The sequence below is a fragment of the Streptopelia decaocto genome (assembly GCF_964273445.1).
Source record: "Streptopelia decaocto genome assembly, chromosome: 15".
Lineage (NCBI taxonomy): Eukaryota > Metazoa > Chordata > Aves > Columbiformes > Columbidae > Streptopelia > Streptopelia decaocto.
In genome coordinates, this window is record NC_138670.1 from 4,322,749 (window position 1) to 4,340,927 (window position 18,179).

General features: G+C 44.2%; 1 protein-coding gene across 8 annotated transcripts in view; it reads right to left on the bottom strand.

The window, feature by feature from the left end:
• The window catches only part of KDM2B (lysine demethylase 2B), a 117,935-nt gene that overhangs the window by 79,820 nt on the left and 19,936 nt on the right, over nt 1-18,179 (bottom strand). For 7 of the 8 annotated variants that reach the window (XM_082065876.1, XM_082065877.1, XM_082065880.1 and 4 more), the window contains 2 exons: nt 16,210-16,256; nt 2,608-2,786 (listed from right to left, as the gene is read on the bottom strand). In XM_082065876.1, the coding sequence (XP_081922002.1) occupies nt 2,608-2,786; nt 16,210-16,256 (226 nt within the window). Of the gene's footprint in view, nt 1-2,607; nt 2,787-16,209; nt 16,257-18,179 lie in introns of those variants that run through there. The other variant, XM_082065882.1, reaches the window with a different exon arrangement.

The following is an 18,179-nucleotide window of genomic DNA, read 5'->3' on the forward strand; positions in this document are numbered from 1 at the left end:
TCTCACCTCGGGGCACCTGTGAGCACCTGTTCCTGCAGCATCACCTGCTGCCGGTACCAAATGCATTTTTATAGTCAATGGCCTAGAAATTGCATTTATGAGCACTAAAATACAAACATAAAAGAGATTATATTATTCCAATACCTTACATTTCAAGGAACATTAACACCACCGTTCTGGCCAAATTCTGGTTTGAGTAATTACATTATCACCTACTGTGCTCTTCCTTCGTTGTTGTACTTGGGTATAAAATTCACCCAAGTTCTTGACCAAAAGCCAAACTTTTAGGAAGCATGGGCAGGAGAAAAAAGTGCAAATCGAGCAACTGGGAACATACTGCCAGCAAGGTGAGGAAGAGATAGAACCGAAAATTGTTCAGGGACGTTGAAAGGGACACAGCTCCTGTGCTGGGTGACCAGAGCATGGGCTGCAATCTGTCCATCACGGTCCCAGCGAGGACCTTTGGTCTGTTTTATGGTGGAACCTGCACTGGAAATCTGTAACACTCTCTTCGGTTATACAATTGCATCTCTTGTGCCAGGTTTCAAACCAAGGGGAAGCCCCAGCCAGCTTGGGGCTGTAGTGCTGCGTTCGGCCACTGCGTGGCTGCACATCCCGACCCAGCTCCAAAAATCGTCATGTGTGGATGAACCTCCATTCCTGGGTCAGTAAGAACTGCAAGGCCTGCCCTAGGCGTTGGGGACAAAGCTGTCCCCTGATTACATGCAGAAGAACAGAGAAGTCCCACTTAGCACCCTCCTGAGCCTCCTGCCTGCTCAACCTTTTTAAAGACCCACCCAAGAACGTTATTTGTATGAGTCAACTCAACTCTTTGTATCCCCAGAATAGGGCAATTAGCACATGAAATTCTTGCAGATTGGGGCTGACCCCCATTTATTTCTCCATCTGCACCTGGTACTGTTGCTAACACCCAGAAGAGCCAACAGGAGATAATGCAGCCAGGAGGAACAGGATCAATTGCATCAACATGACAATGGTGTGTGAAAATAAATTTGATGTCCTGATTCCAAAATAATTCCCACATTCTGATATTACAAGCCACAGTCTTTACACAACAGGGAACGTGAATCAAGTATTTCTGACTTACGTGGGCTCAGAGACCTCTGCAGAAGTCAAGGGAACCACTTATACAAATATAGGATTTGACTAGTATCTGACTTAATGTCCTGGGCTTCCTCTCAGCACCCACTTCCCCAGCACCCTCTTTTCTGTTCCCAAGTACCTACTGGGAATGCAAATATCTCTTTCAGCAAGATCTAACTATTCCTGGTTTTACAAACAATTGTGCACTCAGGCCATATGAAACAGCTATGAAGTATTCATTTACACATGTTAACAAGTATCTAATTGCATTTTTCAGTTCTCAGCACCCAGGAAATTTGCACAGATGTTTTAGAAGCTCACTGAGCATGATGTGCTTGGGAAAACTGGGATTGGTTGAACACCAGAAACTCCCCAGAGCATTTCCAAACTTCCCACCAGTGCCTGGATGACAGTGAAAAAATGCACAACCTTTTAAATATGTGCTTAATATTAAATTTGTAATATGTAGCAGAACACAAAAGCTGCTTAAGAATTAATTCTACAAATCAGCAACTGGAGCTGCCATCTATTTTTCACCTGTTCAGGCAGAGATGTGGTGTTTATATTGTCTGCACAGGCAAGAGATGTCCTCAGCAAAACAAAACCCTGCTGGTGTAACTACAATAGCATTCAGTAATGTGGAGGAGTGTCTGACAACAAAACATCACAGAACTATAGTTTCACACCCAGTAGTGACACGAGCAGAGACAGAGGGAACGCGTAGCACAGACGTTCTGCTTTGAGAAGTCCCTTTGTCCCCTGATCAACCAGGACCGATGCCCAAAGTCTCTGCCAAGCGTCCCCATGAGATATTCTGAAACCTTCCATGCCATTTCCTCCATCTCTGTGTGATCCTGAGTCGATGCACCAACCCTCCCCCACGTGTGGCTACATTTTAGTGATAAGTGAAATCACCTTTATTAACAAGGTCACAGTTTCACTGCTGGTGACTCCATTGGGAAACCAAATCACAGGAGCTGTCTACCTTTAAAATATTGTACAAATCTACCCCCTTCCTCTGACACCACCAATTCTGACACAGCAGTAATTATGCTGATTTAATTAAATAACCTATAAATTCCTACATTTAATACATGTGTTTCCGAGCTTTTGTTTTGGAGCCCCCTGAACATTATTTAGTTAATAGGCGGGTTCATAGATAAGGAATTTAAGCTTCCTTATAATAGCTTTAAATTTCCTCCTCCTTGGAGGAAGAAAAACAATAGATAGGTATTTAATTTTGGATGGAATTTCCCCTAAATACCTTGGAGGAACTGGCTATCTGTGCAAATTGAATGATTAAGAGCTCTAATACCTGTAAATTAAGATCCAGTGTCAAGGAGATCAGCTTTCCAGCTAGGTGAAAAAGAGATGCTAACACTGAACAGACAGGAGTTACAGGCACTTCACATCGCCTGGTTTAAACTCCATGTTTTATCTATTGCAAAGCAACTGGTGACAGGGGAAGCCGCAAATAAACACCAACACCACAGGGTCCCTTACCACGTTGGGCCGCTTGACGATGTTCTCCAGCTTCGTGTGACTGAACTCCAGGCTGATGACGTTGTAGAGCTTTTCACGCTGGGCCTCGGGCGTTTCGTAGTATCTCACAAACTGGGACATGCTCATTTCAACGCCCCTCTGCGTGTTCACGTCCATCACGTCCACTATCCGTCGGCTTCCTGCAAACGCACAGAGACACCCTCAGAACATTTACCTTTGCTATATATATATATATGTATATACATCTCAACAACTGCAGGGAAACTGTTATTAGAGGACAAGCAGAGATCAACATCAGTCCCTCCATGGGTCTCGAGCAGGGAACGAATTCGGACAAAGACTTTGTGTCCGGTGTAACACTGACCAAGTCACTTGTTCTCTCTATTTCAGAGAGACTGAGAGTTCCCTCCTTTCCGTGGACTGACATTAAAATCCATGCAGAAGTGACATAATATGGTAGCAGGGGCCGTGCAAGACAAATAACTCTCCAAATCATACTCTGCAATTTTCTAAACATCCATATGCCTCTCAAGATGCTTTTACTCGTGTACAAAAATTATCCACAAAGAGCAAACTGCCTTGCAACAGCGGGTGCTATAAACTGCCGAACACCTTCTACAGAATGCTGAGTATTCCCAATTCCAGCCATCGCCAGTGGAGATGAAAGCACTAAATGCCACAGAAGAGCAAACCCCCGCTTTGGATCTCTCAACAAAAACTGCGGGACATACTCGCGCCTCCTCGAGTGGCAGACATACAAGTCTCATTAGCACCAGAATGTTGAACAGGAGTTTTACTTGAGCCTTCGGCTTTATACAGATTAATCCACAATCTTCTCTTTGGCCAACTGGAAGGTTTCACCTCTCCCAGCAATTTCATCATCCTAATTAGCAGTTCATTTGTGTGCGAGCAAACGGGAGCCCATGAGAGACAAGCTTCATTTCCAGGAGAGGAGGATTCCAGCAAACAAACTCATGACGCTTCCAAAAAAATCACTCCAAAACCATTTTCACCGCCGAAGAAATAACTCAAAATAAATTGCAGTAAAACAAAATAGAGGGCTGATATATTCCATCAGAGGGAATTAATAATTATGGACCCTGGCCTGTTATGTGCTGGGGAGCAGTATTTCAGCAAGAGTGATGTTTTGGATTGCATCACTCCGTTAAAAACATCCTTAGCCACTGATAGCGATGACAGTGACAGATGTGATAATGATTCTGGAAGGAACTCAAGACCATAAAGCTTTGCAATCAAAGTGAAAAAAATATACAATGCAAATGTGGAATAGTTCCACCGGCGGGTCAAACTCTTCAGTCCAAGGGCTGTGAACAGGATTTCATCCTCAGCCTGAGGTTGGACTGTTCGTGGTGTTGCCACCTTGAGACGGTACAGGCGGAAAGTTCAGTTATGTGCAAAAAAGCATGAGAATCCTTAAATTTGGTATTTACATGTTTGAAACAAAATGCATAAAATGTAGCTTTGGGTTGGGGTTGTTTGTTTTTCTAACTGTTTACTATCTAGGGGGAAAAGTCTCAATTCAATGAGTTTGTAACTGGGGTGAAGTCCTGCTCGACAACAGTCAGCCTGATTTCTGGCCGGGATTAAACCAGTGGCTGAAGCCCAGAGAGGTGAAGTACCCGGATAGTGAAAAATTATATTTGAAGGACTGTGTGGCAGAGTCTGGGATGTGCCACATTACAGTCTAGGTTTGATCTCAGCTTTGCTGGAAGCGACCTTGTACAGCCTCTCAATTATCCCTCCTGAAAGGAAAATCAGCAGTTACCTGATGAATTAAAAATATGAGGCCCAGTTCAATAGCAGGTTTGTTAAATGTGCACGATTACCAATTACGGGCAGAAGAGCTAAGATTTGAATTGATAGTCTCTTGACTTCCAAATTAAAGAGTAATTTGAGGGGATGTTTTTCTCTTAAACCACAGCGCTATCAAACAAGCCCATACATAATGATTCTTGGAGTACCGCTCGCAAAATTTGAGACGTATAATTACAAGTTAACAGCCTCGTGCTTGCTGCCCACTTCCTAGTGGTTCTGGCTTACTGCCAACTTTATCTCTTATTTCCTGAAAAGATTCAGCCCTTTCTTCTATTTCCTGCCCATAGGAGAAGGCTGAAAAATACCATCCAGAAGGGGAGACAGGTGAACGACAAGGGAAAGAATAACACAGAGGCTCCAAAGAGCAGTGACAGGCCGAGAGAGCTCAGCTCAGGCGGGATTTCTGAATTTTACTCGCTGTACCGTTTCTGTCAACCATTTCCTGACTGCCACACTCTCGCCCTGTGCCCTAAGAGGGACCCCGCTTGGCCAAGCCCAACGCAGCGGTTCCCAGAGGGATCTCGGCCAGCCCAGCAGCTTCCTGCGCTCGTAGGGACCGTGTACCTCGCTTCGGCTCATCCCTCACTGCACCTGGATTAACATATACCTGGATCCCAGCTGGCACAGAGCATCTCCTCCTGCCGACACGGGAAGCTCCGGTGCACCACGCATCGCCTCATCCAGGACTTTTTTCCAATACAACTCTTGACCGGAGAACGTGGTTCCCGCGGCTGATGTGACTCAGAGGCAAAGTGGCACTGCTGAGGTTCACTGGAGGGGATTTTACAGCCTAAAGAAGAAATGTTTTCCTCCTCTCCTGCTGCTTACTCATCAAGCACAAGCAAATCCCCAAAGGTCCATGAAGACAGTAACTAATAAACAAGCTAGCGCCATCTTTGACAAGAGGAACGCACACAGGCACAGAGGAGAGGGAAGAATCAGTTGCAGAGAGGTAAGCTGGAAAACCAAATCAATCAGGAAATCTAAAGCTATGCCTCATTTGAAACCTTAAAAAAAAATAAAGTTACTCCAGCCCACATTTAGTAAAATTAAGGGGAGGAATAGTATATATAATATTTTTCCCCTTTATTTAGAGGCCTTCCCATGCTTCAACCTGAAATGGCTTCAGACCCACATCACCCAGGCTACCAGACTCCAGTCTTCAAAACAGCCCTCCCTCTTCCCTGACGTGGATTTAGCATCAATAACAGGAGCGGGGCAATCCCTGTAGTCCTTAAACACAGCAAACACGAGCCAGGCAGTAGAATACGAGAAACGCACAGAGGTGTGAATCAGAGGTGAAAATTACACCAGGGGTTTCCAGGCTGCTGCCTCTTCCCCAGCCACCGCGGGCACGGAAAGGTGCGACGCTCCCATCGCAGAGGAACGACAAGATGTCCTCTCTGTAAGAATGATTGCCAAGCCTGCCCATTAAGAGGATAAAGCAAGCTCAGGGAATTATTTTAACCCTCTGTGACTGAAGTGAGATCTGTGCCCACGGTCCAGCATGGCACCCACAGCCAGAAGCCGACCTCAGACGCAGAGGGACAGGCCTGCTGGTCCTTTCTAATCTTCATGCTTCTTACCAGGAAAAAAAGTCCTTGGTTTGTAAAGGAGGATTTTTGGCAGGGCCTTAGGAAATCTGCTAACTTCACTAGCGGGTTAATTGCACCTAAAGACCGAGGCTTTGCCTTGCATCGCGGTTAATCCCTCCGGAGCTGGAAAGCACGTTTGCTTCTGCTGCCACAGGAGACACCGACGACATCCCGCACCAGCCGGGAGGGACGTGGATAGCGGCAGAAAGTCCTTGCTCAAGTAGAGCTGTTCATGACATCCCCTGCATTTCATGCCCAGGGTAAGAACAACTTAAGAGAGACACGTCCCTGTCCCATTGCTCCCAGATCCACCCAAGGGCGCAGAAGAGCGAAGGGCAGTAAGAGCCCAGTTTGGACACTCGCGCCCATCTCTCCCACATGCTGCCTAGTTGGTTTTCTCCCCCAGTGTTTTCCCAGCCTGGTTCACCACCAGACAAGTATCCCCAACCCTCCCAGCGCCCCCTTTGCTGTGCTCTGCCTTTCCTCTTACACCCCTCTGTCCCCCCCAGCACAAGCATTTCACTGGGGTGAAATGATTTCCTTCTTATGGAGATGTAAAGCTGTGAGTACCTGACACGTACCTTCCCCTCCTTCCCCCCTTCGGTGTCTGCAGCTTCATCATTTGGTATAAAACTGCCAAATTGCAATAACCCACGTTATCAGGGTTTTTTTTCACGCAACAAAAGGTATTTAGAGCATGTCCACAGAAAGAGCTTAAGCCAGCAAGAAGTCTTAAGCCTTAATGCTACAGGACTAGTGTAAAGAAAGAGGCTCAGGGCAAATAATGTGTTTTAGTGGCATTATATAGAATCAATTAGTATCCTTACATCTACCCATTTTAATTGATTTTTTTTAAACTTCAGCTAGTGAAAATCACATGGGAAAAAGAAAAGTATTATAATGTTCATTCAAAGCAGGTTTACTGCTGTTTATATCCAGACATGAACACGACTGTTTTTGGCAAAACTGTCCCAGTTTAACAAAGATTTTTTTAATGAGTTTGGGTGTGTTAGGCAAAGGACAAACTTAAAGAGAGTTCAAACAGGAAGCTCAGCTCTAAAAGTAGAAGTGGTTCTGCTTCCAAAATGGCAAGTCAGCGGACATGCTAAACATAGGCAAGGGAGTGCTACAATATTTCATTTTTTTATTTCTAAGAGCAAAAAAAACCAGCAAAAAAGAGCATCAAATACCTTATATTATTTATTTTGTTGCACCTAATCACAGTCCAAGCCTCACTCGCCAGGCTCTCCCCGTGGAAACTCAGGACAGAGGTAGAATTCTACACCCATAACATCTTAGCCCAGCATCCCCCAGTGCTGAGAGCTAAATCAGCATTAACTAACCAACTATATCTATTCCTCCCCCTCTCTGTGAGGGAGGCAGACAGTGCGAGTTTCCTGCCAGTTCAACTGTCTGAACCATCTCACTGCAAGGGAGGGAATGAGCGGGACAGCAGTTCAGACTTAATTGGTATGGCAAAAATCAAGCTGTTAGATGCACGGGGAACAGAGACGCTACACCAGGGCACACAATAGGCACCAACAGTGAAATGATGCCAGTTTAGATGACAAAAAGATGGCCTGGCACTAGAGCACAGCAGGGGAATTAGAGGGACAAGGTTCTATTTCCAGCCTGTCATGGACACTGGGCAAGTTTTAACCTCTCTCTGCCCTGGGTCCTGGTTTCATGATACAAACTGTTGGACAATACTCAAGAAACTGTTGAGGCTTAAATAATGTTTTTAAGCAGGGTCAGCTCCCTGCCTTTGCCAGCACAGCCCCGCAAACACGGGTGAGGATGCGTGTCCAGCGGCAGGAACCGCAGCCCCAACGGCTCCTTCTGACAGCACAGACCTGAGCTCTCCTTCCTAAACAATCACCTGTTTAAGAGGCACAAACCCAGTGCATGGTAAATGAGGCGATGTCCCCTGAAGGTCTGCAATACACCGCTTTATACGGAGAGATTTCCACTCTATATGTGCTCCGCTCCAACTTAGTATCGGTGGATGCCAAAGTCTCGGAGGGTTTCTTCAGAGCTGCTACAAACTGCTTCAATTTTTAACCAATCACATAGAGCCCTCGGACTGTAGGAAAATCAGTAATGTAACCTTCACTTGAAAAAAATCCATTCAGAAACTCTGAAGTCTGGTTTCTAATCTTAACTCTGCCCAGGACAGAACACAGCGCAGCTGCACAACTTTGTTATTCTTCCTAGACCTGAGCAAACGGGGAACAGAAACGGCTCAGAAACCACATTACGTTGTCTGATCGACATACGCGACTGCTGGGGTCCCGCGAAGAACTAAGAGATCCCACGACAAAGAAACAAAACCCATCTGTCAAGTCCTGCTGGTCCTGCTTACAGCAAAGTAAGTTCATCTCTCTATCATAATGGGTTCACAGTTGGTAAGAGCATCCTCATAGCACTTGCTGGAGCCTGGAAGGATTTATCTGTCCTTCCTCGCAACCCCGGGGGAGCTCAGGGAGCACAGCAGCCTCACCAGAGAAAGAGGCATCCAAAGAAAACAGGAGAGGTCGCTCAAGGGAAAAGAAAGAAAGAAAAAGACACAGACAAAAGGATGAGGCAGTAAGTCCTCAATGCTGTACTTAGACCTGCTGGATGGAATTGGAATGAATCGCTTCAGTAAAACAGCACCTTTCTTTTTTTTCTTAATTGTCCAGATGTTTCCTCCTTGTAGTTCTCACATTTAAAAAGAAATGCAACAGCCAGAAGTCTGGCCAGCTCACACCAACTGTACTTACAAGCCCTTTTGTTGACAGACCTTTGGTTTACTCCATCCTAGCTTACAGGAACTTGGAAATTATAATTTTCAGCGGTAACATTTACTTGCTGATTTTAGTTGAGCTCTGACTTAGCAGATTTCCCAATTACAGAGAAGCTTCAGAGCATGAAGCGCATGGGCAGCCCCAACAGCACGACTGTGAGGACACGCGGAGCTCGATTTTAAAAACAAAGTGTTTCTTAAAAACAGTGAGAGGTTTTAAAACAAGTCTTGGCCACGAAACAATGCAATGGAGGAACTATTCGTTTTTATAAAGAGTGGATCTCAAAGACATGTTGCTGCAACAGTGCAAATAGCCTTAAAACATCTGAGACAAATCACTGGCCTTGGCCTACACTGGGTTTGGATTTTTCATTTTTTCCCTTGAAAAAATACATAGCCAGGTACATAACTCAGCTCCCTTAAAGCACAGATGTTGGGTTTGGATCCTCAGATCAAGGGGAATAGCACTGACACGCCATTATTTTACAGGCACTTGTGAGGAACATCCAAGCTCAGCCTCATCCTCAAGGAGCCGTTCTGATCCATCCTCACCGTGCCCTGGATCCCCCTGCGGGTCCCGTCTCCTGTGGGTCTCAGTCCATTGATGAATTCACAGTGCGACTCGCAGGATCCAGAGACTGGGGAACCCTCAGCGTGAATCCTCAAAGGATGAAGAACATCTTCACAATATGTTTTTTTATAAAACTACACAGAAATTGGCATTCCAAACCACAGGAACAATGAGGATGCTTTCGCTAACTCCGTTTTGGTTACTACTCCAACAGTCCCGCTTAGATGAAAAGGAAAAAAAGTAGAACATGGAGAGCAAGGCAGGCACAGATCACACCGTGGGGCACAGAAAAACTGTGAGCAACAAGAGGAGAAATCTTGCAATTAATGGAAATATTTCACACAAGTACCTCCCCTCCCGTGAGATCAGTGCTGACCCTCCCTTAGCAGAGCCCGGTCCACTGTGTTGCAAAAATACGCATTATTTGGGCCCTGGGAACAGAGCACAGACCTCACTGCCTCCTCCTCATCCCTCCACACAAGACTCCTGGAGGTTCAGCAGCCAATGACTCCTGACTTGGTTCTTCTGCTCTTCCCAAGTGCCATCCCCGTTCCCTGGACGAACCCCGCATGTGTCCATCCCGGGGTGCAGGTCACCCCTCCTCCAGACAGCCCGTTGGGTTGGGGGAACACCCCTCACAACACAGCTCCTCTAATGAGCCTCTCTCCCACCTCCTCTCCGTCTCCAATTTCACAACTTCCTTGAAACAAATGGAGCGTCGCTCTATAGAAAAAGCAGCACTAGGTCCCTATTCAGCAGAAATGATGGAAAAGTTTCCTGAACTGCAGTGGGCGGCTGCTTTGTCCTTCTTTTGTATCTGCATGGTTAATTTTCTTTCACAGGATGGAGCACTGAACACTGATTAAGACAAAATTTCCCCTACTTGCCCGCAGACCACACTACGAGCCTCTCGACTTGCTTTGTAGTTCAATGTGAATTCAACCATGATACAATTTCCAGAGCAGGTTGGTTTGAGAGGGGGAGCAAACACACAGGAGGAAAGAATCAAAAAAATCACTAGGAAGCAGTTACTCACTTATCTGGTTTGCGTTCAGCTTTTTGAGCACAGCCAGCTTGGGCACCGTTGTGCTGACACACCAGAAGAACCGTGTGCTGGTGTAAAATAAATGTTTTACGTGGTTTCTGCCCTCCCTCCTGCCTTTGCCCACCTGGTCTGCAGTCACCACCGCCACAATTTTCTGTGGAGACACCACTGATGATTCTCGATTCAGTACTGAATTAAATTCATACATACGTATATGTATTCATCTATACATGTGTGTACAGTTTTTTATATATAATCACATTTTATAAACCCAGAATAATGAATACCTACAATGTTTGCATCTCTTTCCACTCCCCTTCCATTATCACCTACTTCCAGAAACACGTTCTTGTCTTTCTGTGAAGTACCTGGTGTGCATATTCTCATTTTAGCTGGAGTTCCTGGCGACTACAGTAGCATCTGTGTTTAACAGAACAAAACCGGCTAGATACAGAGCCTCACGTAGCTTATGGCTGTTACATACACTTGCCGGGCAGTAATCCTTTCGGTCCCAACTGAATTTAAATTATTTATATCAACCTGCTTACATTAAGGGAACTTGCTCCACCCCGTTCCAGCCTTGCACAGCAGAGGTTGTGGCTTGCCACGCTCACTACATCATTTACAGTGTACAGGAGAACTAGAAACTGAGGCTTCCCAGATAGCAGTTACTCCCACAATGAGCAAAATGTTGTGATGCCCAACTTCAGAAAGCTTGCTTATGGCTCTCCCCTGTGAAAAAAACCTTAACAGCCAGTAAAATACTCTTCCGCAGGTCTAATTTCTTCCACTGATGCTAAAGAAAGCTCAGCTGTTCACTTCAGTGCACTACGATGAAGTCCTTAACATCTTACTCACTTATTGAATAAACCATGAGCAGGGGTATGACAGCAAACGGCATCTCCAGAACCGACCCTGTCAGCAGCATTTGCGGGGCCAAACGCCTCTAGTTATCGGGCTTTTTCCTTGCAAACGTCTAGGATTTAATAATGTAATTTATTCTATGATCTTTCTCCACTGACACCACGATTAGAAACTCATAGCTGAGGCACAGACCTTCACACATATTTCTTTAAACACTCAATTTGCAACAGAAATATATGGCTCACCTCCTGTTCTTCTGGTGTTTCTAATGAGAAAGCAAAACCCAGCAATAATCAGGTATCTCTTCAGCTACTCCCAGCAAAGAAAGCAGCAGGGTGTGTAGAGCCTCGGTTTCCTTTCACCCTTTGTCTTGGAGATCAAAGCCTGCTGCCAGGTCTTCAAAGATTTGACAGAATCATAGAAATCAAATATTGAAATGACCTATTAGGTCCCATCTCGTGTATCATCTCTTCGGGCCTGGTGAAGATTGCTCTCTGCAACAGTTTTCCGAGCTTTGCCCTGTTTAACTGCCATACCTCAACACACAAACTTTATCACAATTAAAAGCTTTGCTGCTTTCAGCTTTACGTTCATTCTTTATACAAGAAGAAAACACCAAAGCCTTTCGACACAGTTGTGAACACAGCAACTAAATGAAAGGAACTAAACATCTCCTATCCATGTCAGCCTTATGGTGCAGTCCAGTCTACAGCACCAGATTTTAACAGCAAAATACACACCGACAATACATTCTTCACTGCTCCTACGCTTCTTTTAATTCTATAAATAAACCCGAAGTGAGTTAGTTAAATAAAATCCATCAGTGAGTTGATGTCAGCTGTTAGACCACCCCATGAATAGTCCGAGTCCTGTACTCGCGCTGTTCCCACTGACACAATGCCCGGCCGGGCACGCTGAATTCCACACAACAATGCTGCCAATCCCACCGGAGCGACCGCTGCGCCCGCAGCTTTAACCTCTGCAGCCTGGGGATCACAACCTCTCAGAGTCTCTTTTTTCCCCTTACAATCCTCAGCACGTTTGGAAATTGCCCCTTTTGCCGCTCACCGGGATCTTTGGTTTGTGCGCCACCGAATCCCGGCTTTGACACCGGGTCCCGAAATACACTAAATAAACCACGATGACATCCTGGCACACAAAGCCCCGTAGAGAGGAGGCGATGAACGTTAAGGACCAGCAGCACCGCTTTTATTCAGCGGTTTATTCAGTTTATTTAGGTACGAGTCTAAAAGCTGCGGCCTAGAGGCATCACTGGTGGAAGACGCCAATGCGAGAGGCCTGGAAAACATCAATTATTCTGTACAGCTGCTGCTTCTGGGCATTAGCAATAAGTCACTCAGAATCACAGTCTGAGGAAAAATTAGTAATTGCTATTGTGTTGTCGCAGCACTTACCACTTCACATACCTGTTACTCCCCATAATCAGATTTTCAGCTAAACTGACCCCCTTTTAAAAAATATTTTTGGTAAAGACGCTTCTGGAGTGTTTCTAGAGAGCAGTGTGACTTACACACCACACCAGCACGGCATGCCGAGAGTGGAAAATAAGGAGCCTGCAAAAATCACACTGAACAGATTTTAGTGCAGCTGTGGCACATGTTTAAGGAGACATTAAGAGGGCCAATGACCCTCGTAATCAGATTCTAAATCAACTTATGAAGAGATGAAATCAACTTATGGAGAGATGACAGTGACATTTTGTCCTTCAGAATTAGCGGTCAAATCTACCTTATGCGATGGAATTACAAAGCTTAAGAGCTGTTAAATCACAACAGCGTTTTTCTTCTTCCAAGAGTTGTCTCGAGTTCCTGAGCAGGCCAGTAACTCCTCTGCTCTCCTCCATTTGTGCTCTTGGCTCAAAGCCACTGCAGAGATCAGACAAATTCCAACCGCTGAAATTAATCCACTGTCTCAGGTTTAAAAAGTATCCAGGATATCTTCCGTATGGAGGTCGGAGTCTCGTTAAAACCGCTTCCCAGCTGTGCAGTTTAAAGTGTTTGTTCTCTAAAATAAAGCAACTGCACGGGAAGAGCGTTTCATCACACACATTACACATCATACATTACACATAGGTGCACGTTCATGCACATGGATGCGCTGGTCATAACATCACCCAACTAAATCACAGCTGGTAGCGGCATGTTTTAAACAATTAAAACAAACAAGAAATCCAACAAGCGATGGAAATGTTTCTTTGGAAGTCTGGCAAAATACTAAAAAAAGAAATAGACACTTAAGCCCAGGTAGGCACAGAAAAAGAACATTGTTATTGACACAGATTACGGTTTTCAAAGGGAAATTTAAAAAGCTAGGCTACCGATTGTCCTTATTTCCTTGTTACTCACAGGTACCCAAACACAGAGACGACACAACTATCATATTATAAAGTAAGATTTCAGAATAATTGGAGGCCAAAGGCTCAGCAACTTCCTATGGAATTGGTGTGCTTTGGAAAAACCCAGCATCATCTCTTTGAAATGTTCTATAACGAATGAGTTTCCCCTGATACAAGAAGAAACGAGGAAAAATGATAGGTTTAAATAGCACCAGAATACTATAATGACAAGCAGTTAAAAAAAGAAAACAACAGTTTACACCGAACACAACATTTTTCAAGCTATGTTCTCTATCGACTCCCACGCACACTCAGATGCAGAATTATGATCATTCCACTTCACATTCACAAACCGTCGTTCCCCTCCCAGGTTCAGCAAAACCTTGAACAAGTTTTGAAAACCCTGCGCTTCAGAAACACAGATACCTGGAGGTTCAGGCACGGTCTGAGGAGTCTGCTATAAACTCAGGGACAATCACAAGAGGTATTAATAAAACAAGAATTTTCACCTGCTTTACTTGAACTTCGGATTGATAGTGCAACATATAAAGCTAAAACTAGAAAAACTTCTCAGCAATGATATGCAACAGGAAAATTGCTCACCAGTATTTCCTGAAATCATTAGGAGATAATTTAGAAACGAGGCACGCAGACAGGAATTGGTGCTCTCAGCGTCAAGGTGGCCGTTAACGTCCGGCACAAATTCCACAGCGATAGAAACGATTTGCCATAAGAACCAGGATTTTTCAGGTGTAACTTACAGTCCATTTCCCAAATATTTCAGATCTTTTGAATCAAAGTTTCCAGCCGCGATGCCAGAAGTCATCAACGTATTAAAAAAAGACAGCAGGTGACAATGGTCTTGACCGAATTATAGCACAATGACTCCAAAGGGATTTTGTCCAAACACAATTAAAAAAGGCCTGTGATGTGTGGTACCTGGCCTGGAGCGCATCCATGGATTGCTGAAACAGCTGCGAGAAACCGCACACTTTTACATTGAAGTTAATCTCAGAGTTAATTACGATTGTTATTTCTGCTCCATTGTTTTATAAATCTCATTTTATTTATAAATATCCTGGCCCTGTACACAGGAATCTCCACCCCCCAATATTTCAAGGGACACCAATCTTGAGGAAACGCAACTCCCACACTTTGCCTGTTATACAGGAAAAACAATGTTGTTATGCAACACCACGCTGGTCCAAAACATCCCAAAGTCAGACCCCAGCTTCAGCACAGAAATGGCAGTTTATCAGCTACGCAACAAATCCACACAAAATAACAAACAGATAATTAGAAGTTGTATGCACAAGGCTCCTCCGCAGCAAAAAGAGCTATTCTGTACTTATAAATGTGCATGTGCAGGGGAAATCCATAAGATGTAGGACTTTTGAATACACTCGTATGATTTCCTAATTGAACTGCGGATTGACCGACAGAAATGGCACCAAACGGCACTTCCCACACCGCTTCCCTCACATTTGCTGCCAAAGAGGTTTGCGGCCTTTTTTTTCCCTCACTTATAAATGGTCATAAATAAAGCACCACAGCCAAGTTTTGTTTGTGAAGGAAGGTTATCAGAGATAACCCCTCTCCCACAGATAACCCAGCGCCCAGAAATGAGGCACAAGTTCCTCTCCCTTGTTTTTCTTAACTACATCTTCTCCAGACTTGATATTCCTATTGATTGTTAAACTCAAGAGTCATTTTCAGAGATTTGCCTTTCAGAATGCAGCGGTTGGGCTAATTTAAAGGATTAATTCCTGCCACAACGCGTGTAAATAAAGCCAGCGAGTTCTAAATAACAAGAATGCAGTTGAAAGGCTGGGTGAAGGACGGCAGCTAACACAGCCAGCGACGACTTCAGAGTGCACTATCGCTATCCAGTAACAATTTCAGATAAACGGCAAATAACACATCCATCGTCAGGAAAAGCAGATTTCAAGGAAACATACTGTATCATCCTACTAAAAATGTAGCTTTTCTTAGAGTTAAAAAAGGATTCTTTTGCAAAAATTGCTAGGAAGTATTTGATGATTAGAGTCAGCGCTCCTCTGGTTTGTGTCTTATCAGAAGTCAGGCGGTTTGCGGGGCTTTGTGCTCCGTCTCTCTTGGCAACGTCTCCTCAAAGCACTGACCTGGCCTGACACTGATAAAGACGGTGGGGAGAGCACAGGCAAAAGGTGACCCGGCTCCAATCACACCTTTTACAAACAGATGCTCTACAACAGATTAGAAAAAATACAAATAGGACCGCGATCAATAGAGCTGCTGCTTTCCAGGATCACAAAGTGTATGTAGGACACCTGTTAGGAGCAAAAGCATTCGCGCTCTTTCAAATGGCCAATTATCCAGCATGAGATCAGAGTCTGGTCAGCACAGCTACTAATTAGGGTTCTCCCAGCCTTTTTAATTCACAAATTGCTTCTCCGTGCCTTCTCCCAGATTCTGAGAGTTATCACAAATGTCTACAAACACAACTGGACAAGTATTTCAAAGCAATTCTCTTCTGTATAGAGTTAATCCCGCGCATTCAAAATAACTTACCCACTAATAGCTTCACATCTCTGACGGTGAAATCCGGGTCAGGCATTCTATAATTAGCAAAGAAAGCAACGTTAAATACTGTCAAGATAAGTATGGGTACACTTTTGTTACCAAAATAAAAGAGAAATAAATGTATAGTGCTCTTTGTCCGTGATGCAGTAGGTGGAACCGAGCAAGGCCGTTGGGAAGTGTGGACAGCGCAAGTTTTAATGACGTACATCTCATCTTTGCATGGCCAAGTGTATTCACCCCGAGGTGAATATCATCGATACAAACTGAGGCATAAAACAAGCCATTTGTTCAAAGTCACATCATCACAGGTTGGATTCACTGCTTGGAAATAAAATATCAAAAGTAATAAACTACAGACCCTTTGTTTAATGGCTGTTCCAAACCTTCCTGACTGGCAGAAGATGACCAGGCTTTATTTGGTGGGAAGGGAAATTGTTGTTCAATTCAATCTGGGCTAATTCAGAGCTAAATTAAATGGTAGCATAATTGGTTCGCCCATGTTGATTCATTTATAAGATCATTTCTAGCACAGGCAATGTTTTCGGTTTTAATATAATTAGACAACAGCCCCAGTACATTGAGTGAGTTCTATACGTCAGGTAGAGAGAAAAATTCTGCAACATGTAGACTGGACAGAAAAAGAAAACAAAAATAGTAGCGCGGTTTAAAAGCTGATTCACTTCACCTGCGTGACAGTATTTCACGCTCCAAATTGCACAAAAACTGGGTAAGGAATTGTAGTGAAAACCAGCCCTGCGGGAGCTGCCAGCCTGGTGCCTGGTCCCTCTTGTACTGCCTTGGGTGGAAGAGAAATCACTTGCTTCTGCTCATAAAGCACTTTTGACATAATGCAGTTAGAAATCAGAATGATCCAGCCCACAGGCAAACTTTTAGAGCAATAGGTTTTTGCTATGAAGAAAAACACTGAAAGGTGAAGTTAAAAAATGCATTTACTGCCATGCACGTATCTTGAGAACTATTTGCCAGATTCTGTTTGTCCACTTTCTTCTACCCTTATCACCTTCCCCTGGTGGGATGCGGAGGCTGGAGCGTATCTTGTGTTCGTTCTTCGCCAACCCTCACATCTTTGCATTTAACTGCAAGGGCCCCACAGCTTTGGAATTCACTCCCTCGCCAGAAAGAAACAGCCTGAATCTCCTGACCCTCAGTTCATGCAGAGCTCATCTTTTTTCCAAGCACTAGAAAATCAAAAGTAGGGGAAGGAGGAACTATTTGTGGACGATGAGAACATGCAAGGCTTATCTTCAAATGCCCCAGCTTGCCTGTATTTTATGTCAGGCACATGGAACAATTAGATGGACAATCTTTTTCACATTTGTATAAATCAAAATAAAAATCAATAACCAAGATAGATAACAACCCTACCCAGATGCAGACAAGTCTTTCTCAGAGCTCCAGCAGCAATAAACGTTACTCAAACTGGAAGAATACATCCCTCGCTAACAATAAAACTGCATGTTTAGCTCTTTGGAGAGCACATCTGGAATATCCTTGTTTTTTTCTCTGTTGGTCCATTTGTTTTTCTGCATATAAATCCAGAATACCAACAATGCAACAACTGAGCAGTTCTGCAATTGTTATGCAATTTTCAGGCAAACGCATCTTGTGTAAGAACACTATGAATGTTTCCAAACATTTCATATATCATTAAAAAAATATGTGAAGAATAGTATAGCAGGACGACTTCACACCAAAATATGACCGACTACACCAAAATATGACTGACTACATTTGAGATTTTCAGCATTCTGTTATACACAAACTATGTTGCCCCAAACAGAAAAGAAATGCCAACAGCTCAGGGTGCACTGGTGCAAACTTGCATTTCAGTAAATGTTTAAAGATTTGCTAGAGAAGTCTCCTATTCAGGCCCTAAGGAGGATGGGCGCTGGCTAACATACGTATCTGATTAACCACAACACAATGCACAATGACCC